Here is a 26,862-nt window from a genome sequence, read left to right as displayed (position 1 = left end):
GTACATCCTTAGCCCTTTGTCTCTCAACTGCCTATTAAAACCCCTCGACAACACACCACCCCCCGGGTTCCCTTGTCCCTTCCTGAGCCAGGAGCTCTGTTGTCTCGCTTTCTCTCTAAATAAAAACCTCTCACTTGCTCTCCTACCTTGAGTGTTTGCAAAGCTCATTCTTTGACTCTGCAAACAAGAACCCTGGCATCAGCCACTTGAAAACTACTGCTGCGGTTGGGATGGTCATATGTCCCAGTTTGCCTGGAACAGTATTGATTCAGGCCTGTTGTCCTGGTACAATTGATAAGGAAAATATTCAACAGAGCCGTCAAGGTCAGCAAACTGCTTTTTTTCCTCCAGCTGGCAAAGCACTCCCAGCTCCCTCCTACCCCCCTCCAGGCTCCTCTTTTGCCCTGTGCATGCCGAAATGCCACATATCAAAATGATATAAATTACTCCCCTTGCCTGTGCTCAGGGCTCAGACCTTGGGAGATTACTCCCCTCTGGGCCCAATGGTGTGAAATAAAACCTCAACACTCCAAGACCTCCGAGTGCTGCTTCATTCTTCCATCAGTGATCCAGTCCAGGTTTTCCAGTATTTTCTGTAACACAATTATTAATAGTGTAATAAAATACTGAGTTTCCTTGGACATAAGGAGCCATTATGCTGTAGAATGCTTTGTAGCTCTCAAAATCACTGCTATGAAGGTAGAGTGCTCAAAACACTATGGTGCTGGCACAAAAAGGATACACAGACCAGTGGAGCAGATTAAGAGCCCAGAATAAATTCACACATGTATATCATCAACTTATATTTGACAGGAGAGCCAAGAATACTCAGTGTCATGAGGAAAATATTCAACAGAGCCGTCAAGGTCAGTGAACCGCTTTTTTCCTCCAGCTGGCAAAGCACTCCTAGCTCCCTCCTCCGCCCCTCCAGGCTCCTCTTTTGCCCTGCACATGCCTAAATGCCACATATCAAAATAATATAAATTGCTCCTCTTGCTTGTGCTCAGGGCTCAGACCTTGGGAGATTACTCCCCTCTGGGCCCCGCCTATGTGAAATAAAACCTCAACACTCCAAGACCTCCGAGTGCCGCTTGGTTCTTCCATCAGCCATCCAGTCTAGGTTTTCCAGTATTTTCTGTAACAAATGGGGAAAGGATAGTCCCTTCAATAAATGGCAACTAAATGTTCACATGCAAATGAATGAAATTGAATCCATGATCTTACACCATTTACAAATTAACTTGAAATAGATTAAAGATCTAAATGTAAGAACTGAAACCTTAAAGCTCTTAGATGAGAATGTAGGGAGAAGGCTCCTTGAGGTTAGTCTTGGCAATGATTTTGGATATGACAGCAAAAGAAACAAAAGTAAAAGCAAAAAAGCAGAAATAAACTAAAGCTTCAAACTAAAAAGCTGAGCAAAAGAAACCATCAGCACAATGAAAGGGCAACTATGGGATGGGACAAAATATATGCAAACCATCTCTGATGAGGGTTAATATCTATAAAATATAAGGAACTCATACAACTTGATAGCAAAAACAAAATCTGATTTTAAAATGGGCAGAAGACCTGAATAGACATTTTTCCAAAGAAGACATACAGATGGCTAATAGGTACATGAAAGAGGCTCAACATCACTAATCATCAGGGAAATGCAAATGAAAACCACAATGAGATGTCCCCTCACACCCTTTAGAATGGCTATTATCAAAAGACAGGAAATAGTAAGTGGTGGTGAGGATGTGGAGACAAGTGAACCCTCATGTGCACCGTTGGTGGGAAAGTAAATTGGTGCAGCCACTGTGGAAAACTGTGGAGGTTCCTCAACAAATTAAGAATAGAACTACCGTATGATCCTGCAATCCCATTTCTAGGTTTATAGCCAAAGGAAATGGAAATGAAATCACTATCTCTGGGCTCCATGTCCACTGCAGCATTATTCACATCGGCCAAGACATGGAAACAGCCTAAGTGTCCATCAGTGGATGAATGGATAAAGAAATGGATGAATTTTACATATATATATATATATATACACACACACACACACACAATAAAATATTATTTAGCTATTAAAAAAAGAAGGAATTCCTGCCATTTGTGACAACATGGATGGAACTTGAGGGCATTATGCTAAGTAAAATAAGCCAGACAGAGGAAGACAAGCACTGTATGACCTCACGCATATGTGGAATCTAAAAAAGCCAAACTCACAGAAACAGAGGGTAGAATGGTGGTTGCCAGGGCCTGGGGGATGGGAGAAATGGGATATGTTAGTCAAAGGGCACAAACTTCCAGTTATAAGTAAATAAATTTGGGGGATCTGATGTACAGCATGGTGACTGTAGCTCAAAATACTGTATTATATACTTAGAAGTTGCTGAGAGAGTAGGTCTTAAATGACCTACTCTCTCAGCACACACATAAAATGATAATTATATGAAGTGAGGTGATGGAGAGGTTAACTAACCTTCCTGTGGAAATAATTTTACATTATGTACATATACAAATCATCATGTTGTACACCTTAAACACACACAATGTTTATGTCAGTTATATCTCAATAGTCAGAAAAAAAAACCCAGAACCATCACTTAATAATAAACAATACAATTAATTAAAAATTAAAGTGATTGCTCAACACTAACAGCTGAAAGATAAAGAAATTATAAAATCTGTTAAGTAAATTAAGGAGTCCAAAATTAAAATAGCATATACTCATCTCAGATAAAATAAAGTGAAATTAAAAGATAATCAAAAAATTTAAATTATTTTTTAACTTGGAAAGTAAAATATAAAAGATTATATAAAAGTCAAAGTATAGCATGCTGATTTGCAATTATAATAAAATAAAAAGATAAATATAATTTTATTAAATTCAGAGAAAAAAATTTTAAATAGGCAGTTAAAATGAAGAAATGATTAGTAATAATGAAATTCCAGCTGATTAGACATAAAATATACAATACAATCAGAAATATAAAAGTTAAGTAACAAAATATGTTAATAAAAAAATAGATGAACAATTTTAGACTCTGAGAAATTAAAAATGTAAAATTTCACTGAATTTAAAGAGCAACTTCAGTGCTTAAGGTTATGCCTGGTTTCAGGGCAAACAGGGTTTCTGGGTAAAGTCAGGCTCTTTCGTTGGAGCTGAACAAGGAAGTCTTGACCATCTTCTCCTCAATGGTAGCTCACAGCACCTGCATCTACCATACCTGCAGGAGAGGGATTAATGTTCACTGCCCAAGCACCTGGCAGAGAGGCTGCACTCAGAGCTGAGCTTCCCTGAGCAGCCCAGACATGCCATCTCCCAGGCTGCAATTGACAGGGGAGGGCATGGTTCCAGATGGGCTGGGAGACTAACTCCAATACTCTCTCTGTTCTTTATCCCCTCCAGAAATAAGCTCAAAGGTTGGTTAGGTAATAATCAATTGCAGAAAAAAATATTATGATGATTATTTTTAAATGCTTGATGTTGACATGGAAAAATATCTGGTTTAGACAAGACTATTTTATAATCATATTAAAATAAATATGAGTTTAAAGTCAGCTAAAGAAATTACATAACTGAATGGAGAGAACAAAAGACCATAAAAATGGAGGGCAGTAAAAATGTGTCTCAAGTAGAGCATTAAATGCAAATTGATTTATTCTCACATAAAAAGAGTTACCAGGGAGATTTTTTTAGAGGTCCAATAATTTGCTGCCAAAAAGACACTTAAAAAGACATTATCAAGAAACAGGAGATCTGAGATCTGTCATGTCAGTATAATTTAGGGGAGTCAAGTGTTATCATTATGTCAAATTTCAGAGCAAAATCATTGAGAAAAACAGCATCACGCAATAATGATAAAAATACTTAACAAAATGTTAACGATCTTGAACAACTAGATACAAAATGCAATTTATTTATTTATTTTTAATTTTTAATTAAGGTATTATTGATATACACTCTTACTAAGGTTTCACATGAAAAAGCAATGTGGTTACTATATTTACCCATATTATCAAGTCCCCACCCATACCCCAATGCAGGCACTGTCCATCAGTGCAACAAGATGCCACAGATCCACTATGTGCCTTCTCTGTGCTACACTGTTCTCCCCATGATCCCCCCACACCATGTGTACTAAACATAATACCCCTCAGTCCCCTTCTCCCTCCCTCCCCACCTGCCCTCCCACACCCCTCCCCTTTGGTAACCACTAGTTCATTCGTGGAGTCTCCAAGTCTGCTGCTATTTTGTTCCCTCAGTTTTTACAAAATGCAATTTATAAAGAGGACAGGAATGAGAAGAAAGCAAGGATAGGTAGAAGTATAATCAAAGTTTAATGTTTGACTATCAAAACACAATATTAAATAAACAAAAATTTTAATGAAGACTCTATTATACACTATAGGTTTTATTTATTGTTTTATGCCCATAAGTTATATATTACAATAAATAACTGACACATAGGATGAAGAAATACCACTGAATGCCACAAATGTACGGGGACACAAAAATACACTCCAAAAAATGTAAAGGCAGGGCATTTCATTTGTATAATGTCTTAAAGGAAACAACAGAGCAGAATATGCAAATGCCCAGGAAATATATTAAAATATTCAGAACAGGCAAATCCACAGAGACACAAATAGGTTGGTGGTTGCTGGGGCTGAGGGAAGGGGTGAATGTGGAGTAACTGATGAGGAGTGCAGGGGTTCATTTGGAGCAATGAAATGTTCTGAAATTAGATAGTGATAAAGGTCGCACATCCAAAAACCACTGAACAGTACACTTTAAAAGGGTGAAATTTAATGAGTTAAATCTCAGTAAAAAAGTAAACAAAAAAGTTAGTTTTACCAAATAGGTATTTAGAAATAAAAACAGAAAAATAATGAATTAAGAATTGAAAAATTTATGGCTATAAGAGAGAGTCTAAGATTGCAGTGAAAGTGGCAGTTGGAAACATTTTCAACTGTAAACTGCATAAATAACTTTGGTGATCAGATAGAGAAGGCCAAATACCTACCCTAACCAATATTCAGCAGTTACGTAGTGCAAAAGCAGATTGGGTTACAAAACAGGTATCTAAAATGTCAGTTTGTAGTTTAATTAGGAGAATTATTTCTCTGTCTACAGTAGTTTGCGCACGAACAGTTCAGGGGTGGTGTGGCAGCCCCCAGATGTCAGGAATCTCAACTCTTTAGACCTTGTTGCTTTATCCTCTTTAAGATGCCCTTGTTCACATGGTCCCATAGGGCTCATCAAGCCCCAACTCACAGAAAGAAGAAAATTGGGAAAAGGAGGATATACACGCCCCTTTCCTTTAGGGTTGTGAGTTGTCAGTTGCCCAGTTTACTTCTGCTAAGAGACCATTACCCAGAAGTTAATCAAAAGGCCACATATAGATTGACGGGAGTCTGGAAAATGGTTTATTTTAGCTGAGCAGTGATATGCCTAATACTGAAAAAGATATTTTCAGTATGAAAAAAGGAGCAAATGGATATTAATTTCTACCCCTTGTCCACAATGATCAGTTCAGGGATGGGCTTATGTCCCAAGCCATGCCACTGAGAGTCAATCCTGGGACTTGTGTTGGAACTATTAGGAAGCTTGCAGTGCTAGTAGAATGTAGGCCTGACTGCTGGTCATCCTGACCATTTTGAAGGGAGGGCTTGACTTGGAATGACAACATAGAAAGAGTGGAGACGAGATAGAGAGGGACTGTATCCTAATGACACAGGTTAAGGTCCTGAATCTATCTAAACATTTTCTTCCTTAAATGTTTTCTCTTTGAACAGAATACTATGTGCCAAGATGTTGAATCTTCGGAGTTTTATCCATGGTTTCTTCATTCTTTCTGCACGGGAATGCTCCTGGACAGAGGTGTGAACCCAACCCTTCAATTTACCACCTAAAATTATACAATGTGGTAGCCTTACTCAGCAAATGAAAAACTTGTTCTGCCCTTACAATAAATTATGCCCCAAACCAAGCCCAGAGCTCTGGCTCAGGTCCATCCCAGGCCCACTTTGAATCCTCTCTCCAACTCCTGCTCCTTCTTCTCTCCCTATAGGACCAGTTATGTCCTTCCCCATCAACCAGAATGAGATATAGTTTCTCACCCCAAATTAAAACTCAACACTCGAACAGCACTGCTGCAGAAGCAACTGAATGGACTCACGCTCTGTGATCCAAAGATCTCAGGAAGTCTTTAGTCCTACACCTTCTAACCCTTCTAATTATAACCAGGAGTCTGTATGGAACAGCTCCCATCTTTCCTGGAATTTCCTCCCAGCAATGACTTCCAGAAGCAACTGCCTGGTGGGAACTGGTCCACAGGATCCAAGAGTCTCTGGCAGATGCAGTATCAGAGCAAATTTCCAGAGATATCTCAGCTCAAGGGCAAAAATGGACAAAAGAAGCAAGAATTCCAAGGGAAATAACATTGAGACACTAAGGAAATTTTCATGTGAGCAACCCAGGAAATTTCCAACAAGGAAATGACCTGGGGAAGGTTCTAGAGCAAGTCTGGGGGAGGTTCAAAAGATTACCTATCAGTGGCTCAGAAACCTATCCCGTGAGGAGTTTAGGGGCTGTCTCTGAGAAGAAGTAAAAGTGGATTTGGTGAGTATGTGAGGGAATGACTTAGAGAGTGACTTATCAGGGTCTCAAAGGAGACCTAGAGCAGAAGCAAGTGGAAAACACTGTAACGGTACATCTGGGCAAGAAGTTGGGGCAGATCAATCAAAGTAGGATCCCTGGAGATGTGTTGCTGCCAGCTCTTCATTGTTGTCCCTGGGTGGACCCATAGCCATTTCCAAGCCAGAAATGTAGCCTCCTCGTGGGGTGGGCACTTGGCTTGAATACATATTGAGAGATTTTTCCTCTTGATCCAGGCACATGATAAGGTGCTAGAAACCCAAATTATGTGGAGTGGGTGTGGCAGATGTTTGGGAGGGGTTGACCTCTCAAACTTCTTGAATCCACAAAATTGTTTCAGTTGAAAAAGGCCCAACCCTGACCCCTTCCACATTTCGCTTTTCCCTCCATAGCCACTGATGTATGTCTTGAGTATATTGGTGCCACCATAGCCTCATGGTCTACAACGAATGGTAAGCTCCAGCAGCACCTGGAACTAATGTATTCATGTATCCCACATACATTTCTTAAGTGACTACTACTTGCCACACACCCTTTTAAGTGCTTGGGATTCATCAATGAACCAAACCGACAACACCCCCTGCCTCACTGGCTTAAAACTGCAGCTCTCTCACTCAGCTAACCTCTTTTCCCATCATACTGAAAGCTGTTTCAAACCTTCGCCCCTCTTTTCAATGTACTGCCCCAACCCTCACAGCACATGTGCAGGGCTGCCACTTCACAGAGGAGCTGGAAATCACCTGAAGGGAACTTTCCATTTAAAAACCTTAAAAAGCACTTGCTGCCATCCCCCCTTTCTCTCCTTCCTGTGCCAGGACTGGTCCCTGATTTTCTGGGTCACACTTCCTGTCCCGCTTTTCACACAGTGTGGTGACGTGTGGTTTAGTCATCTATCTTTCCCAAGGTTAGGAACCCTTCTGCCCTTCCCGGCGCTCTACCTCCAGGCTCTGGTGTCTAGTATTGTCGTTGATACTCAGTCTCCTGGGGTCGTGAGTATGTTCAAGGGAGGACAGCAGAGAGAGGTCATGCTCTGTGTGTGAGGCCACTTCCTGAGCAAGGGCAGCTGCCTGAAGGCCCCTCTCTGGCTTCACAACTGAAAGCCGCCTTGTCTCTATGGCTTCTAGAGGGTAGGAGTTGGAGATACATCTCCTTGATGAGGTTCTGTTAGAGTTTTCTAGATCCCTGATAGACACTGAAGCTCCCCCTGCTTGAAAGCTTCAAGTGGGCAAGACTGCCCCCAGCAGAGCTCCTCAGAAAACTTCCTCTGAAGTTCGAGGTTGGGCTGAGTACCCTTCTCTGTTTCATGTCATGCTTCTCTTTTATCGACTTTCATGTTTTGCTGAAATTATCTTTTTAGGTGTATGGCTCCGTGAATAGGACTCTTTTGGATACAAGTGATAGAGATCCAACCCAAAGTAGCTTAAGAAAAAAGAACATATCCCCCACATAACCAGGGCAGGGAAACCCAGGGAGGTAACTAGCTTCTGGCCCAACTGGATTGAGAGGAGCAAATGAAGTCTTAAAGATTTCGTTTCCAAATCTTAGCTCTGCTTGTCACTCCTTGGCTTTATTCTTCAGAAAGAATTGACCCTTTCCATGTGGTAGGCAACATGGCCACCAGTAGCCTACCGGTACACCCCCTAGTTGAAGAACCCAAGAGGAAAACAGATTTTTCACTATAGCCACTTATCAATCCTCAGTAATGATCTGATTGACCATTATGGATTTTGTGCTAATCCTTAAACCAAAGACTATGGCCAAGGGAATGAATGGGTCAAATCATTCATGCCAATATGGCTCATGGTTTCCATTGGCTAGATATCTGTTGTTTTCAATATTTGTTTTTTAATACTCAAATAGTTACAAGTTTGTTCACTCAGAACCTCCTGCAATTTAGCTTCTGTGTCATTTTGACAAATTCTTTAATTTTTTCCATTTCAACAAGATATTCCAAGCTCATAATATGCTTTCCCAGCATGTCATGGAATCAACCATTTCTCCAAGTAGCCCTGTTTCCTTTCAGTGGAGAGTGGCATTTAGAAGTGAGATCTGGGTGCTGGCTGTTCTGATTGTTACTGCTATTACATCGCTCTCTCCTTTCAGTGAAAAGGACAAGGAATATATTTATGCATATATTTGTATATGTATGAGTATGCACATGTGTGTGCACATATGCATGCATACATATTTAAATCCATATTTGTTTATCTACCTATTTATATTGAAAACTATGAGTTTATACCATACCTCAATTCCAATCCAAAATAACAGAGTTTGTTTCCACCTTTCCATATTTGCAACTCCCTTCTTTAAAAGTGAGAAATCTTGTTCCTATTTTCCTTAATATATTTACTTATTCAATCTGTCCTCCTATGAGTAACCATTTTCCCATCATTGCTGCAACTCCCTTCCATGTGCAAACACCCTCCTTACTTCCATTGGGCTCCAACAAGCCATGCTAGGTGATCCTCCTACATGGCCACAATACTCATTCCCATGAGGGCTTGGACAACTGAAGTAGACAGTCCTCCTGCACCTATGATCTCCTCCCCTAGCTCAACCCTTACTCTCCATGACACCCCCACTCAAAGTCAATGCCTCTCTTATTTGACCTGACATAATAACTTTACAACTGAATTTCAAGAATGAAATGAGAAGAGGAAGACAGAATGCACCTTGATTTTTAAATGTTATTTTATTACTACATCTTACGTATTTAATACGTATTTACAACTTTATTTTCTTTTAAAATTAGAACATTACAGAAAAAACTGAAGTTTCCTTTGACAATCAGCCTAAATTTCGATCTGTTTTCTTTTTCTGCAATGGTAATTTCTACCATTAGTTTAATGTATATCTTTCTATATATGAAGTAAGCTTACATTCATGCATATATTCCTAAAGAAAGCATAATATATATCTTATATGGTCTTTCTTCCTCCCTCCTTTTCTAGGATTTTGTATAGAGGTTAAGAAAACAGTACGCTCTGTCTGCTGCCATCTTGAAACCAAGAGCTGTATTTTATGTTATTTGCACCTTCAACATCTGGCACAGTGGATAGGACATAATAGTTACTCAATAATGTGTTGCTGTCATTGTGTTTTTTAAGCTCAATTCCAAGGAGTGAAATTATTTATTCAAAAGGGTTTTTCAGATCTGCCAAATCATTGGAAGAAAAGGGGTAGAGTTTATTCTGCCATTAGAACTCTCAGGAAAAATGCCACACTCCTCAGGGCTGTGAAATCACTGTACTTATCATATATCTCAATTATGTGACTCTTTTCACAAACTGTATATGGTAATGATATTCATGTGGATAGGAAATCTCCAACTTAGGAGGACCCTGACATATGTTCATCTGTTTATGATGGCTTGATTGTTGGAGATCTCATTTTAGAACCATTCTTATTGAAAATAAAGGCATAACAGTGGTGACACAAATTTCATCTGTAACTGTTTATTTAATTAGGTCCAGGCCAGTGCAATCAACGATAGCAGAAAATCATGATGCTCTAATTTGTAAATTGGAATAATTCTGTTAGGATGAATGCACTGAGACAGCAAATTCCTATGTCTTCAAAAACAGCAATAATTCCAGTACAAATATTATTTTCTCTTTGAGATACCTAAGAACATGCCTGGATGAGGCATCAAATGAAAATGCTTTCAATGTGAGAAAAGCATAGTTTTGTCACTGCAGGAACAGAAAGGTTGGTCTAGCACCAGATCTCTGTTTGTCCATTTAGACAAACCATGGGATTTGGGGTCAGGAGACCTGATCTTGTCCCTGCCGTACCTGTAGCTGGAAGTTCACAGAATTTTGAAAAATTGAGTTTCAGCTCTCATATCAGTGAGTGGGAATGATAAGGCAATTCCTACCTCTGATAGTGATAATGCTGATAATGATAACAGCATTATCATATGAGCTAGGCATTTTAAGAAGAGGACATAGTGTGGCAAGTAGAAAGCATCATACAATTAGAAATTGCCACAAGAGACACAAGGACAAATGGTTAGTTTTAGAATAATTGAAGCCTAAGTTCCCTGAGCATCCTTCAGAGGGAGGAGGAAGGATCCATTTCTGAGCACCTCAGTTTATTTTCTCTTTGAACTCTTGAAACAAACCTATGGGGAATATTATTCTCATTTAAGAGATGAGAAAATGGCCTCAGGCCAGTGGCTTTGCTCAGGGTTATATAGCCAGAGGGGGCAGAGCTGAGAGGGAGTGGGCAGGGCACAGAGTGTGCTCAGTGGCAGAGGAGGAGGCAGAAAGCAAGGTAAGGGTTAGGCGAGGCTGTCATAGGACAAGTCACGAGATGGTCACTGCCAGATAATCTGGGCAGAGGTAATTAAGTCTGGGTGTTTCAAGAGTTTAGAGGTAAAGACTAAATTATTGAATTTATTAATTTACTTGATTAATTAATGATTAGCTTATGTAATTTTTAGAAAACTAAGTTATAAAAAACTTCTAGAAAGAAAAGAATTTATGTCTATAATAGAACACCACTAATAATGCATGATTTTCAAGTTAGTAGCCATGACATCGCACCCATCTTTTATACCAGGTTATTTGGAGCCCTCATAGCATAGACCTCTGACTTTTCATAATTCTCTTGGCAGAGTCACCCTGCACTGATGAGAAGCTAGGATGTGAGAACCTGGAGGCAGGGGTCATTGTTTGTGTATGGATGAATCTTAAGCACCCAGAACTGCATCTGGGATGTGGGAGGAACTCACTAAGTATTTTTTGAGAAAATGAATTTGGGAATTTGGGAACGAACATACGGCAGGGCCTCTGAGAACCTATTGAAGTAGAGAGCTGCATGCTCCCCTGATTCTTTCTCTTTGCCAGAGGAACGTGATTTTTTTTTTTAATGCCCTGTCTAGAATCAGTGTTTAGGTTGAATTCATAGACTACACAGCATCAGCAGGCTTTTCCACATTGGCAGCAAGGCTGAGAATAAAGTCGGCCACAGATGTTGGTAAATAAGACAGAGGGAGAGTGAAGTATTTGGAGTCCCAGCCAGCAAAGTAGCAGGTATGAGGGTGGACAGCGGTCAGGGCGTGCTCCATGCAGTCAGTGACTGGGCTGAAATCCTTTTGTCCTTGAGATGCAAGGTTACTAAGATACTGGCAATCTGTTACAGAGAAAAATTATAAGAATTGTAGTAACACATTAATATGAAAAGAAGCAGGAGAAAATACAAGTACCAACAGTATTGGAGTGGTGGGAGTGTGCACGAGAGGAAGGGAACCGTCTTGTGTTCCAGGTCTGATGTCTGGGTGGTGGTTGCTGGAGGGCTGGGCCAGAGGAGGCAGGGGGCAGGGCTCACAGCATAGGCTCTGTGGCTGTGCTGTTCAGTACTGCAGCCACGTGAGGCCACTGAGCACAAGAAATGTGGCCAGTCCAGACTGAGAGGTGCAATAGATGTGAAATTCACAGTGGATTTCAAAGACTTAATATGAAGAAACAGTGTAAAATACCTCAATTGCAATTTCTTATTGTTGAAATGATAGTATTCTGAAGCTAGTCTATCCTAGAATAAATTCACCTGTATGTTGTTTTTAATGTGGAGAATGGAAAAATAAAATTACCAGTGTGGCTTGCATTATATTTCTATTGGGCTACAGCTGTCCAGGGTTTAGTTCATGGTGTGGCCTCTGACTTTCTGAGTGATTCTGGGAAATCACTCAGCTTTTCAGGCCTCAATTTCCTTATCTGTAAATGAAGATTGGCAACAGCACTTTCATTCTGTGGGTGTGCGCACTGACTGAGTTAATCCTTCCACAGAGCCCGGCCCCTGAGCTCACGTGTATGAAGGGTGTGTTGGGGCTCAAGGGGAACCAATGGCCTGAGCAAGGCAAAAAGGGTAGCAGCTGGTCCACCTGGCCTTGTAGCTGGCATGCAAGCCAATACTCAGGACTTTATTTCCAGGTAATGAGGTTGCCATGCTTTCTCTGTGGGGATGGAGGAAGAACTTACAGCTTTCAAAGTACTTGTCTCCGTAGCTCTCCTTCACCTCAGGGGATGCTTGACTCCAAATCCCATTGAGGATATTCTGCATATCATGAGGGCAAATGGATGTTTTAAAGTTCCCTGGTACTATGACAGCCACACGAACACCAAAAGGACAAAGTTCCCTTCTGAAATACAAGGTTAGAGATGTTCAACTTCCATCTGTGACCTAATCAATCCCACCCCTTCTTAAACAAAGAATGCCCAAATGTTTCAAGGAAGGCATTTAGGTCAAGGAAGCATATGAAAGAGCACACCCAGGCATCTGGGTGAGATGTCTGAGTAACGTTCGAGGGACAAGACCCACAGACTCCCTCTTAGGACCTGGAAATCTGCAAGAGGCAGGTGTCAATGCTGCTCTTCTGGCTGCCCTGCTCAGGTGAGAGCTCTGCTCCTTGGTGAAGACTTGGTCTCCACCCTGAGGGTAGGCAAAGCATTCCACTCACGGGCCTCTGCAGAACTGGCACATTTACTACATCTACGGACACCCACCGCAGCAGTGTTTCACCCACAGAAGTAGACTCATGTTTTGGCTTTATCTTATGCTTGAGTGTGGAGAATCACATCTAACTCACAGGGCTTCCTTGAGGGGTAAGTATAGTACTTGGCATAGAGATTTGCCTTTAAATTAGTCCCAGTGTTCACTACTTCCTCGTGAGAACTGCCAGTCAGGTTTAGTGGCTTGAGGTGCTGAATTAATAAGGCTAACAATTCTTTAACAACAGACTTATCATTTCCACTTGAAGTATATATATTTCATGTACATATAATACTTATATATATTCATAAATATATGTGTCTTACAGAAATGTATTGTTTGTCTGAGACATGTAGACATTTTATAGAAATGGCAACAAAGACAAATTAAGTCCTAGTATATTATTCATATTCCCTAATGGATTATCTCATATTACTGCAAGATATTGAATTCCATTTCCAAAGCCCCTCATTTCAGTCAACAATAGCATAACTGGAACCCAGGCCCATCGTTCAGGAAGGCGTTCCCCGTAACAGTCAAGTCTTACTTAGCAGGTTGGGTCTTACCTCAGGCTGTCGGAAAAAGCTTCTACACCATACTTGGAAATGCAGTAGCCACCACCAAACACAGATATTCTGCCAGCAGGGCTGGAAACATTGACTACTCTTCCCCTGGACTTTCTGATCAGGGGAAGAAGGCTCAGGGTCACTTCAATGAGGCCAACCAAGTTCACGTTCAAGATCTTTAAGAAGTCATCTTTTGTCAGCCACTCATTTGGGGCAATGGGTATAGCGGTGCCGGCATTGTTCACCAGACCCCAGAGGCCTGGTAGAAACAAAAGGCATAAGTCAGAAATAGGAAACTTATTTGAGCATTGTTTTGTTTCTGGCTGAGCTGCTGTTTTACCCAGGTTGGTGTCTTGGAGGCAACGATGAAAGAAGAATGAAGCCAGCAGACAAGAGGATGGAGTAACCAGCAAAGTTTTTAATGAGGAGTGAAAAGGAAAGAAAAAAAAATCCCACTAATCAGGAGGGACTCCAGGGAGGATGACACCGCAGCTGCAGTGTTGAGGGTTTATAAGCACAAAAACGGAGTAAATCACACTGGTGGCTGGGAGCTGTTGCTAGGCCTGTTGCTATGGCCGAGCTAGGATCAAAGGAAAGAAAAACTCCCCTTTTTCTCAGGCTGATTTTCCCAGATGTCCAGGATGAGGCTTCTTGTTTACTGTGAAGCCTTGACCATGACTACTTTACTGGGGACTTGAGCTCTATCTACTTGCGTCCCACTAACACCTGCCTCAGTTTCAGTGCTCAAACTGTGTTCTTTTGAGGTAGATAAACCACAAACCCAATAAACTGACAAATAATAGGGTATATTAGGAGGTAATATAGGGCAATGGGAAAAAAGAGCAGGTGACCGGAGCTCACCATCATATTGAGTTGGTGGGCAGGACATGCTTGCTTGAGAAGTGGAGAATTGAGCACAACTTACAGGGAGAGAAGAGGCCAGTTAGAAGACATCTGGATGGGGAGTTCTAGGTGGAAAAGAGCTGCAATACATACTGCAAGGCAGGATGATGCCTGGCATGTTGGAAGAACAGCAAGAAAACTAGTGTGTCTGGAGCAGAAGGCAAGACTTAGGGAACAATAGAGACCTAGTTCAGGAAATAATGGGACGCCAGACCATGCAATACCTTGTAGGTTGTTTTGAAGTGTTTAGCTTTTACTTTAGGTGAAATAGAAAATCATGGCAGGGTTTTAAGTACAGTTGTGACATAATAGGACTTATTTTTAAAAAGGCACTCTGTGTGTGCTCTGTTGAGAATTGACTGAGGATGGTCAATGTTAGGTGCGGCTACTGGTAGGAGGAGATTGCGATGATCCAGACACATAGTCTGACTAGAGTCAGATTGGTAGGAACAGCAATAGTGAAAAGAACTCAAACTCTGAACAAATACTAAAGACACAGTCCCTAATGGATCATCTGACTTTTTAAGTATGGTGGTGGATAAGAGAAGTGTCATCAAGAATAACTTTGCTGGAATGAACAACAGGCTGGAGTCCCCACTAGCTGAGATGTGGAAGCTTTGGAGATGGACAATCATCAGGAATGCAGTTCACTAGGTTGAATTTGAGATGTCTCCCAGATGCTCAAGTGGAAATTTTCAGGTGGCTACTTTAAATTCAAGTCAGGAGAGGGATATGGGTTGGAGGTATAAGTGTAGATACATAGGATGTCCAAGAAATGAGCCCTGAGGACATTCTACATTAAGGATCTGGGATAAGTGGAGGAACCAGCAAAAGAAACTGGGAGAAAACATTGAGATAAGAGGAAATAATTCTAAGAGAGTGGCATCCTGGAAGCCAGGGGAGTGGAGTACATGGAAACAGACAGAGAGACAGTGTTCAGTTGCTTCTCTGTGCAGTAGGGTGAGGACTCAGTATCAACCCTTGGATGTAGATGGTGGGGGTCACTGGACCCCTTGATACAAGTAGTTTGGGAAGAATGGTAGATATGTGTGGATGGTTGGAAGTGCTTTAATAGAAAATGAGAAGAGAGACTGGAGGCAGTAAGTATAGACAAATTCTTACACAAATTTTGTGGCAACAAGAAAAAGATTTGGTGGAGGTGAAGGATGGCAAGATGGGAGAGAAAAGTGCTGGAGAGCAGAAAATTAATGACTTAGTAGAGGAGAAAGAGGGTAGAATTGTTGGAGGGATGTGCTGACTAGGCCAAAGGGGCTGTGCTCTATTTCACACGTGGTTGGAGTGGACACAGTGGGTGGGCAGGGCAGGCTGTGCTGGTGCAGATGGTAGGTGGGTGGAGGAGGTGGTGGAATCTGGGGAAGTTCTCTTCCAATTGCTTCCCTTTGTCTCAGTCAAGCTGGTCCTCAGCTCCGAGTGAGGATAGGAGAGAACATGTTGAAGGTATGAGGAGAGGAAATGTTTGAAATTGTCTGGAAATTGGGAGAATAAGAAGTATATGGCTATGTGCAACAGCATAAAAGTCCAACCATCTACAAGTTCCATTTTCTCCAACCACAGTGAACTCCACAAGGGCAGGTGTGTGGCAGGGAGACATGGTATTACACAGGCTTGTGGTTTTGAGTACCACCAAGACAGAGGGGAGCAAGAGATTCTCAGGCATATGCAGTGTGGTGATCATAGTAACAGGTCATGGAATGTAGGTGGGTAATGAAGGAAGAGAGAATATCAAAGAATGAGGGTTAGTGAAAAGGTGGTTGGATCAATGGATTGGGGATCCTGGTGTGATCAAGAATATCTGCACTCTCGGGGAGAGATGGAGTGAGCTGGAAAGAGTAGAGGTGTTGGTTGCAAGAATGGGATGCATGTACCTGAGATGCCTCAGGCTTCTAGGAAATAAAAGAGACTGGCAACAAACAACAACAAATGTTGGTGAGGTTGTGGAGAAAGGGGAACCCTCCTACACTGCTGGTGGGAATGTAAATTAGTTCAACCATTGTGGAAAGCAGTATGGAGGTTCCTCAGAAAGCTCAAAATAAAAATACCATTTGACCCAGGAATTCCACTTCTAGGAATTTACCCTAAGAATGCAGCAGCCCAGTTTGAAAAAGACATATGCACCCCTATGTTTACTGCAGTACTATTTACAATAGCCAAGAAATGGAAGCAACCTAAGTGTCCATCAGTAGATGAATGGATAAAGAAGATGTGGTACATATATGCAATGGAATATTATTCAGCCATAAGAAGAAAACAAATCCTACCATTTGCAACAACATGGATGGAGCTAGAGGGTATTATGTTCAGTGAAATAAGCCAGGCAGAGAAAGACAAGTATCAAATGATTTCACTCATATGTGGAGTATAGGAACAAGGAAAAAACTGAAGAAACAAAACAGCAGCAGAATCACAGAACCCAAGAATGGACTTAACAGTTACCAAAAGGAAAGGGACTGGGGAGGATGGCTGGGAATGGAGGAATAAGGGGGAGGAAAACGAAAGGGGGCATAATGATTAGCATGTATAATGTGGGAGGGGTTGTGCCACAGGGAGGGCTGTGCAACACAGAGAAGACAAGTAGTGATTCTACAGCATCTTACCATCTTACTATGCTGATGGACAGTGACTGTAATGGGGTTTGTGGGGGGGACTTGGTGATGGGGGGAGTCTAGTAAACATAATGTTCCTCATGTAATTGTAGATTAATAATACTAAAAAAAAAAAAAAAGAGAGAGAGACTGGCAGACCTCAGTCCCATGGCCCCATTTTTACTTTGAAAAACTTGCAGAGCTCATTGAACAACGGGACCAAAAATTATTTATCTTTAAAATCATTATTCTTTGGGTGCAGTATTCTGAGGCAGTGTGTTATCATGCCTCAGACATTAACTTCCACACTTTACCATATCTGACAGATGATAGTGATGTGAATGTTCACTCCTGGTGACATTAACTATGACGCCCTTCCTTCCTTTCCATTTAAAACCTGTATTGGAGTGTGAGTGACCCATAGATAATCTAAACTCCTTTCTGATATTTTCAAGGGAAACCCTGGACAACATTTTTAACTCAAATATTAATTATCAACTAATAAATTGCTGCACTCTCCCCATGATTATGGACATATCTTGATGCTTTTACACACCCCTGATTGTGAATTGCTGATGTAGGGCAATGTGCAGAACAAACTGGCCTAGGTGACTAGCCCTGGCACTGGACCGTGACTTGGGGTAAAGGTCTCTGGGAAAACAGATTGTAACTTTATAAATAAGCAAAGGTGAAGGGTCTTAAGTTTCTCAGTATTCATCATCTCCTGATGCCCGGTCTTCCTACCACCCTCAGCACACAGAACTACTGAATTTCATTCTTGCTTTGTGAGGATAACCCTCAAGTAACCACTCTCCAATATTGGGTTTTACCTGTTCTTGTACAATAACTCTTCCCCCTACTGTCATTTTTTAGAACTTGTGTGTGTGTGCGGACAGGACAAGAGGGTGACATCCACCACAACTGAAGTCCTTAGCTCAATAGATGCTAACAGAAGCTGTGCCCCGCTCCGGACAGCCTTACTCGCAGAAGGAAGAGGGCAAAGGACCAGTATGGTGGCTACACCAGCAGATACCACACAAGCGATGTTCACGATTCTTAGCTGCCAATGCCATCCGGTCTCAGATGAGCATATGTAAAAAGTACATGTGTAAACATCTTTTAAGACATCAATCTTTCTCTCAAGGGATAAAACTGCTTGGGATAAAAGTTATTTTGGGAAAAGGATATAAATTGGTAATTATTACCACCAAGATTAAATACCAAAATTGTTAGATAAGTTTGTGTACCTAGATTTACAGAGAAGCTTTTCTGGGGAGAGAGGTGGTCTTTAAAGGACAGGCTCCAATTCAGCGATGTAGAAAGAGGAAAAAGGTGATGGTGAGAGAAACACGGGCATCAGCAGTCCCCGAGCACAGCAGATTTAGCTTCTGAAGTGCAAGAGGCTTACATCTGAAACACTGAGGGTTTGAAGTCCTGAGGCTTCAGTCTTCCATTAACATGTGCCCATTGACCTCTGGAAGAGCCCAGGGAGCCCTTTCTTGTTTTTCTCTCATTACCCCAGAAGACAAAGGAAAAGTGAAACCTCTCAGAAGACACACCTCCTGGGACCTAAGGAACTTTTGGGACAGGGAAGTCAGCACCTACAGCTGCTATTCCATAGCATGTTTGTGGCTGTTGTCCCAGGTGGAGGCTCCCATTATCCATCCAAATGGCCTGCCCTGGACTTGCTTCTAGAAGACTGGCTGCTCCCTTGCCAGGAGTCAGGAACCTGCCTAGCCTCACAGGAAGCCTTCTTGCTACATGGCTGGGCTTCCTCAGAAACCCTCTCCAGGCCCTATAAGAGGGGGCACAGCACAGAAAGACACTGCTCAGGTGTTGGTGACCGGAGTTTTGGTATAACTCGATCTCACCTATTTCCTTAAAACTGCCTCATCGTAAGTGCACCTGTGGCACTGGATGAACAATGAAGACGTCCAAGAACCTCCCTGAATGCATCTGGGGAATCTGAGAAAGATGAGTTTATACTGTCCTCAGAAGAAGACAGACTGACAGGCTGCGTAACAGCGAGTTTACGTTCTGGCTGGATCTTCAGTGGCCACCAACCCTGCAAACTAGAGTTTCTATACCAGGCCACCCTTCTTTTCCCTGATTGCCTTTCTATCCTTCATCCTACTTTCTTGCCAGTTACCTGTTAAGCTTATTCCCTCACTGTCAGTAAACTTCTTTCTACCTTCCACTCAGAGACATGTGTGTTCCACACAACTGGATTTTTTCATGTCAGTCCCAAGTAAATAAACATAAGTAAGTCCCACTTACTCTATGAATAATAATGTATTTGTGAGTCCTTATATAATGAAACACATCCCCAAATATACCTCCAATCTGATCCAGAAACTTTTCACCCAACAGGCTATCTGGTAATTCTAAAACACTGAGGCAAAGCACCTGTCCAGTGGACAGACTACCCTGACCATACCTCTGTGCTCCACATGCTCCTTCACCCACTGGGTGGCTGCAGCAATGTTGTCTGTTTTGGTGACATCCAGGATCACTGTCTCCAGCCTGTCTGAAGTCTTCTGCCTCAGCTGCTCAGCTCCCTCCTCCGTCAGACACGCAGCCAGCACCCTCAAGCCTCTTGTGTCCAGCTGCCTGGCCAGCAGGTTCCCGAAGCCCGAGTCACAGCCCGTGATGAAGACATACTTGTCTCGGAGGTTGCTCACCACCTGCCTCTCCCGGTACCAGCGCAGGAGGTAATACAGGCCCACAAGGACCGCCAGGTACAGCCACATGGCAGGTATCTGTCCTTCCCTTCCAGAAAGAAGAAAATTCTTCCGTGTCACGCAGACCCATGTTATGTTTGCCTACTTCTGGACTGTTTCCTGCCTGACCCTTAATCTCAATTTTGTTATCAAGATTCCTATAAAGATTAATTTTCAATGTAATTCTGGAGGTTGGTTAAGAGGCCAGAGGCCTGTGAGAAATAATATTTGTAAGGATTGCAAGATGACTCTAGCAGGGTTAGCCATGAATGTGGAACTCCCTGGTCTGGTTTGTTTCTTTAAAAAACAGTGTTTGGCAAAAATGTAGATGTATTAGGTAAAGAAAGGGGACAGTGAGCCAGTTTGGTATCATTTGGAAATACATAGATCCATCTTGATTCTTCAAAACTGAATTCAAGCCTGTCCTTGATTGGAGAGTTTAATACATTTACATTTAAATCAGTTGCTGATAAGGAAGGGGATAGTTCTGTCACTTTGCTTTTAATTTTTAACCCTCATTTCCTGTCTTCTTTTGTCTGTAGTTGATTTTTTTGTAGTGAAATGTTTCCATTATTTTCTCATTTGTGTGCATTGTATAGCTATTCATTTGTGGTTACCATTAGGTATTACATTTAATATCCTAAAATTATAACACTAATTTGAGTTATAATCTTAACTTTGATAACATACAAAAACTGCTGCTTTACATCTCCATCCCCAAAACTTTCAGTTGTTTTCACAAAATTACATCTTTATACATTTTGTGCCTCAAAACATAAACTAATCATTTTTTTCAATGAACTTGTCTATTAAATTATGTAGGAAACAAAATATGGAGCTGCAAACCAAGGTTAGAATCTTAGTTTTTAGACTAATTATTCAAAAAAATGTATTAGTTTCTTAAACCATGTAAAAAACACAAAGTATAGTTACAAACTATTGTTAAAATAATACTAGCTCTATAATTGTTTATGTGTTTAAGTTCACTGAGATCTTTATTTGTCCATATGGCTTCAAATACCATCTAGGGTCCTTTCATTTCCTGTTGCAGGGCTCCCTGGAGCATTTCTTGCAGAGCAGGTCTAGTAGTAACAAACTCCCCCAGCATTTACTTATCTGAGAATGTCTTCACTTCTTCACTTTTAAAGGACAGTTTTGCTGGATAGGATTCTTGATTGACAGTTTTTTTCTTTGCCCCTTATCACTTTGGATATAAGGGCCCACTCTCTTCTAGCCTCTGGAGTTTCTGATGAGAAATGTTTGTTGAGGATAACTTCAATGTAACAAGTTGCTTCTTTTTGTTGTCATTGGCTTTCAAAAGCTTTATTGTAACATGTCTCAGGGTGGATCTCCTTGATTTAATCTAATCTGGAGTTTGTTGAACTTCTTGGATATTTATATTCATATATTTCATTAATTTGAGTGAGTAAAGATGAGGTAGAACAAGTACAGAACAATATGCAATCAGAAATTTGTGAGGGCAACTATAGGGCTATAAGTAGTGTTCTAGAGGTGAGTATCCTAGGGCACAAAATTTAAGGCATTCCTCACTTTTAGGGTACACATGCCTCCTTAAATGTTGGGCCCTAAGCCCTTGGTTAGCCTCACCATAGACTTGGATCTGAGAGAGAAATAAGGATATTATGTTAACTTGAGACAAGTGGAGCTCAGCTTCAGATGGAGAAGGGAGGAAAATTGTGTGAGCTCTGATCTTCAGCTTGGCAGCATGCTATGCATTCTGCATCATAGCATTTCTAGATAAAATACAGGACCCACATTTGTTTATCTGAAATTCAAATTTAACTGGACATCCTGTATTTTTATTTTCTAAATCTGACAATGCTATGTATATGTTACTTCTTTAAATTTATGTTAACAACTCTGAGGTACTAATATTCCCATTTGAGACATGAAGAAAATGAGACTTAGACCAGTAAATTTGCTCAGGGAGATGCACCAAGTAAGTGGCAGAGCTGCCACCTGTTTGGATCCAGGTCTGTTTTACCCCAAGACTAGGCCCCCTTTACTTGACCTTCTTTTCCGTAAAGATGAGGGAGGGAGGGAGGGAAGCAGAACTGAAGGGAAGATGCTGAAGGAAGAGGGTGAATTTAGGCAGGGGTGGAGCTTGGTCAAGGGCTGAATAAATGTTCAGGGATTAAAAGAAGTTGGATGAATACACGACCTATAAAAAGCAACACGCAAATGATGCCACAACCATATCTGGGCAGAGGTCATTAAGTCTAGAAAGCTCAAGAGTTTAGAGGAACAGGAATGTGAAGGAGAGCACTATCTTTTCTAAATGTATGATATGAAACAAATTACCAAAGAAAATCCTTATTTAGAAAACTCCCATTTTTGGAAATGGAACACAACACTAATGTTTTTCAGATTGGCAGTTATGACCTCATTACATAAATTAGCTAAATGATTCTTAGGATTGGTAGAATAAAAGAAGGCAACATCTCTCCAATCTTATTAACATAAACAACCAAATTCACTTTCCCCCAAAAGAACTCAGTTTAAACCTTGTTAAATAAACCCTCATTCAGAATTCATGGGGTAGGTGGGCTTTGCATACTATACAGCACCAGCAGGTCTGATTTTACTCATGAACCTGCTAAGTATAAAATCTGCTAGGATATTTGTACATAAGAAAGAAGACAGAGCAGAGTTTGGCATCCTGGCAAGCAGATCAGCATGCATAGAAGTGTGCTCCATGCCACTGATGGCATGGATCAAATTCCTCTCCCCTTGCATTGTAAGCATGCTTATACCTTGCCAATTTGTTAGAAGGAGAAAACATTAGGCAAAATGTATCAGCACACGAGTGTGGAAGTAAGCAAGAGAAAACACCATGAAACAAAGTAGTATTTTTCTCTGAAAACCGGGAAGTCCAAGAATTTCCCCTTATGTGCCAGGCCTGATTGCTGGGCTAAGGCCACTGGAGAGCGTGTGAAAGGAAGAACCTTGCAGAACACAGTGGCTATTGTGTGGGACGACCTGCTTTGTAATCCCGCTTTTGCCACTATCTGGGTAACTGAACAGTTAACTCAGTCTCTCTCACTGCAGTATCTTATCCATAAAAGGGTCATAATAACTGTCCCTCTCTTGTAGGGTTATTTTGCAAAGGAACTGAGTGCTTGGCACAGAGCTAATCAGAATAAAGGGGAAAGAAAGCCTGGAGCAAGAGGAGCAGTAGGTGAACCTAGGGTATAGGTTCGTGCTCAGGAAGGTTTGTTAGAATAATGAATTTGCCTCCCTCTCCCGATGGTACTGAGGAAACACTTACAGCCTTCAAATTATGTCTCCAAAGCTCTTCTTCCCCACCAGGAACACTTGACTGTAGACCTCTTGAGCATGTCCTGCATATGATCAGGGCAAAGGATGGAAGTTCTGAAGTTTCCTTTTTCTGATATTAACATGAACCCCAAAAGGACCAGCTCCCTTCTGAAACACAACCCAGGAAAGTATTAAGAGAACCATACGTGTCTCGCCATAATCCCATCCCATACTCTAAAGGTAACAAGATAAGGCAGCCTTAAGTCAGGAAAGATGAAAGTATAAACCCATGGTAGCTGGAGATGTCCAAAGGTACAGGGGTAAACTTGACTATAATTAGATCTATAAGATCATCTCCCAGGACTTGAAATTGGAACTCAGAAGCTCTAGTTAATATGATGAGTTCTTGGACTAAGAAACCAGGTAGGGATAAGTTGAACATTTCCCCCCATATGTATGGAAATAAGGAAGTCAGTCCTCCTAGAAAGAGAAGATCAATACAGATTTGAGAGACCATGGGACCTGTAAAGACCGACAATACCCTTATTAAAGGCTATATTGCTCACTAACTCTTTTTTTGTGAAAATGGATCTGTTTGGCTGGCTTCTGTGACTGGGTTAATGTAAGGCATCATTCAGGGAAGCTCCAACTGAAGGTAGAGGAGACCCTGAGAGTACGAATATCTGAGAATTAACAAATATTCCTGGAAGACTTTCAGACTTTCAAGTCTGTGGACTTAGTAGGGTCCAAGCTGAGTGCTCCAGAAGGTAAAGGATGACCCAAATAATATCTGGGTTAAAGGTAGAATAAATAGAAAATTGTGCTGGGATGTTTCTGTGCTGTGATGAAAAGGTAGAGATGAAAAAAGGAAGACACAGAGAAGAATGGAAGGATTTTCTAGGGCAAATAGTAAGGGCTATTGGATTCACTTTCTTTTGCCCCTGTTCCACCACCTAAGAACTGTGATGTGAGCCTGGAATTCTAGTCTAGGATAACATTCAGAGTTGCCTGAGGCATAAACTCCTTTTTCTTAGGAGGCTTACTATGCCATGGCTGAACTCAAGCTCCCTTCCCTGGGCAATTCATTCTACCTTCTATCTCCTGTATGGGTGGGCCTCTTCCTTCTCTTACTCTACTATAATCTACAGAGGAATCAATTCTTACCAAATTTTGGGAAAATACCAGCACATCTTTGGGTATATTGCAGGATCATTTCCAGGTCACTGCAATAGAGTGAATATCACAATAAAGTAAGTCAAGTGAACTTCTGGTTCCCCAGGGTGTATAAAAGTTATGTTTATACTAGACTGTAGTCTATTAGGTGTGCAATAGCATTATGTCTAAAAAACAATGGATATATCTTATTTTAAAAATATTTTATTGCTCAAAAATGCTAACCATCATCTGAGCTTTCAGTACATCATAATCCTTTTTCTGGTGGAGGGTCTTGCCTCGGCACTGATGGCTGCTGACTGCTCAGGGTGGTGGTCACTGAAGGTCAGATTGGTTGTGGCCATTTCTTAAAATGAGACAACAGCAAAATTTGCCACGTTGATCAACTCTTCCTTTCACAAATGGTTTTTCTGTAGCATGTGATGCTGTTTGATAGCATTTTACCTGCAGGAGAACTTCTTTCAAAACTAAAGTCAGCCCTCTCAAACTCTGCTGCTACTTTAGGAGCCAAGTTTTTGTAGTGTTCTAAATTCTCTGCTGTCATTTCCACAACTTTCACAGCATCTTCATCAGGAATAGTTACCATGTCAAGAAACCACTTTCTTTGCTCATCCATATGAAGCTACTCCTCATCCATTCAAATTTTATCATGAGATTGCAGCCATTCAGTCCCATTTTCAGGCTCCACTTCAAATTCTAGTTCTCTTGCTGTTTCCACCACATATGTAGTTACTTCCTCCACTGGAGTCTTGAACCCCTCAAAGTCATCCATGAGTGTTGGAAACAGCTTCTTCCAAACTCCTGTTCATGTTGATATATTTATCTCTTCCCATGAATCATGAGTGTTCTTAATGGTGTAGGGTGGTGAATCCTTTCCAGAATGTTTTCAATTCACTTGCCCAGGTCCATCAGAGGAGTCACTACCTATGGCAGCTATAGTGTCACACCATGTATTTCTTAAATAGTAAGATTTGAAAGTCAAAATTACTCCTTGATCCATGGGTTGCAGAATGGGTGCTACGTGAGCAGGCATGAAAACAACATGAATCTCATCATACATCTCCATCAGAGCTCTTCAGTGACCAGGTGTACTGTCAATGGGCGGTAATATTGGAAAGGGATCTTTTATCTCTGAGCAGTAGTTCTCACCGGTGGGCTTAAAATATTCAGTAAAACATGTAAACAGATGTACTGTCATCCAGGCTTTGTTGTTCCATTCATGGAGCACAGGCAGAAAAGATTTAACATCTGAAGGGCCCTAGGATTTACAGAATGGTCAATGAGCATTAATTTATTGCTCATATTGCTAATTTGAGCAATTATTGGTAAACTGGCTTCAACTTGGAAGTCACCAGATGCATTAGCCCTAACAAGAGAGTCAGCCTGTCCTTTGAAGATTTGAAGCCAGACATTGGCTTCTCCTCTCTAGCTATGAAAGTCCTAGGGGGCGTCTTCTCTCAGTATAAGGCTGTTTCATCTACACTGAAAGTCTGTGTACTAGTGCAGCCACCTTCACTAATGAACTGAACCAGATATGTAGTTACTTCCTCCACTGGAGTCTTGAACCCCTCAAAGTCATCCATGAGTGTTGGAAACAGCTTCTTCCAAACTCCTGTTCATGTTGATATATTTATCTCTTCCCATGAATCATGAGTGTTCTTAATGGTGTAGGGTGGTGAATCCTTTCCAGAATGTTTTCAATTCACTTGCCCAGGTCCATCAGAGGAGTCACTACCTATGGCAGCTATAGTGTCACACCATGTATTTCTTAAATAGTAAGATTTGAAAGTCAAAATTACTCCTTGATCCATGGGTTGCAGAATGGGTGCTACGTGAGCAGGCATGAAAACAACATGAATCTCATCATACATCTCCATCAGAGCTCTTCAGTGACCAGGTGTACTGTCAATGGGCGGTAATATTGGAAAGGGATCTTTTATCTCTGAGCAGTAGTTCTCACCGGTGGGCTTAAAATATTCAGTAAAACATGTAAACAGATGTACTGTCATCCAGGCTTTGTTGTTCCATTCATGGAGCACAGGCAGAAAAGATTTAACATCTGAAGGGCCCTAGGATTTACAGAATGGTCAATGAGCATTAATTTATTGCTCATATTGCTAATTTGAGCAATTATTGGTAAACTGGCTTCAACTTGGAAGTCACCAGATGCATTAGCCCTAACAAGAGAGTCAGCCTGTCCTTTGAAGATTTGAAGCCAGACATTGGCTTCTCCTCTCTAGCTATGAAAGTCCTAGGGGGCGTCTTCTCTCAGTATAAGGCTGTTTCATCTACACTGAAAGTCTGTGTACTAGTGCAGCCACCTTCACTAATGAACTGAACCAGATATGTAGTTACTTCCTCCACTGGAGTCTTGAACCCCTCAAAGTCATCCATGAGTGTTGGAAACAGCTTCTTCCAAACTCCTGTTCATGTTGATATATTTATCTCTTCCCATGAATCATGAGTGT

The 26,862-nt window shown here is 41.3% G+C and overlaps 1 protein-coding gene across 1 annotated transcript; it reads right to left on the bottom strand.

Moving 5' to 3' along the window:
* Positions 1-9,353: 9,353 nt before the first annotated feature.
* Positions 9,354-20,067, bottom strand: LOC118917325 (retinol dehydrogenase 7-like). The gene is made up of 4 exons (XM_036894992.2): positions 19,660-20,067; positions 13,717-13,975; positions 12,640-12,800; positions 9,354-11,794 (listed from the first exon to the last, which is right to left on the bottom strand). Exons 1-4 carry the CDS (start codon positions 19,970-19,972, stop codon positions 11,571-11,573), a joined length of 957 nt encoding a protein of 318 aa, XP_036750887.2. The 5' UTR covers positions 19,973-20,067; the 3' UTR covers positions 9,354-11,570.
* Positions 20,068-26,862: the final 6,795 nt, after the last annotated feature.

This window comes from Manis pentadactyla, chromosome 10 (assembly GCF_030020395.1).
Source record: "Manis pentadactyla isolate mManPen7 chromosome 10, mManPen7.hap1, whole genome shotgun sequence".
In the NCBI taxonomy this organism is placed as follows: domain Eukaryota; kingdom Metazoa; phylum Chordata; class Mammalia; order Pholidota; family Manidae; genus Manis; species Manis pentadactyla.
Note: the sequence above shows the minus strand (reverse complement) of the source record. Positions and strands in the feature narration are given on the sequence as shown.

Bases quoted from the DNA above. Each gene is read 5' to 3' on its own strand.
- LOC118917325 (XM_036894992.2), bottom strand. From the start codon at position 19,972: ATGTGGCTGTACCTGGCGGTCCTTGTGGGCCTGTATTACCTCCTGCGC. The intron at 13,976-19,659 runs GTATGGTCAGGG...TGTTTCTACCAG, and splicing joins GGAGCATGTGGAGCACAGAG to GCCTCTGGGGTCTGGTGAAC. The intron at 12,801-13,716 runs GTAAGACCCAAC...CTTGTATTTCAG, and splicing joins GCTTTTTCCGACAGCCTGAG to AAGGGAACTTTGTCCTTTTG.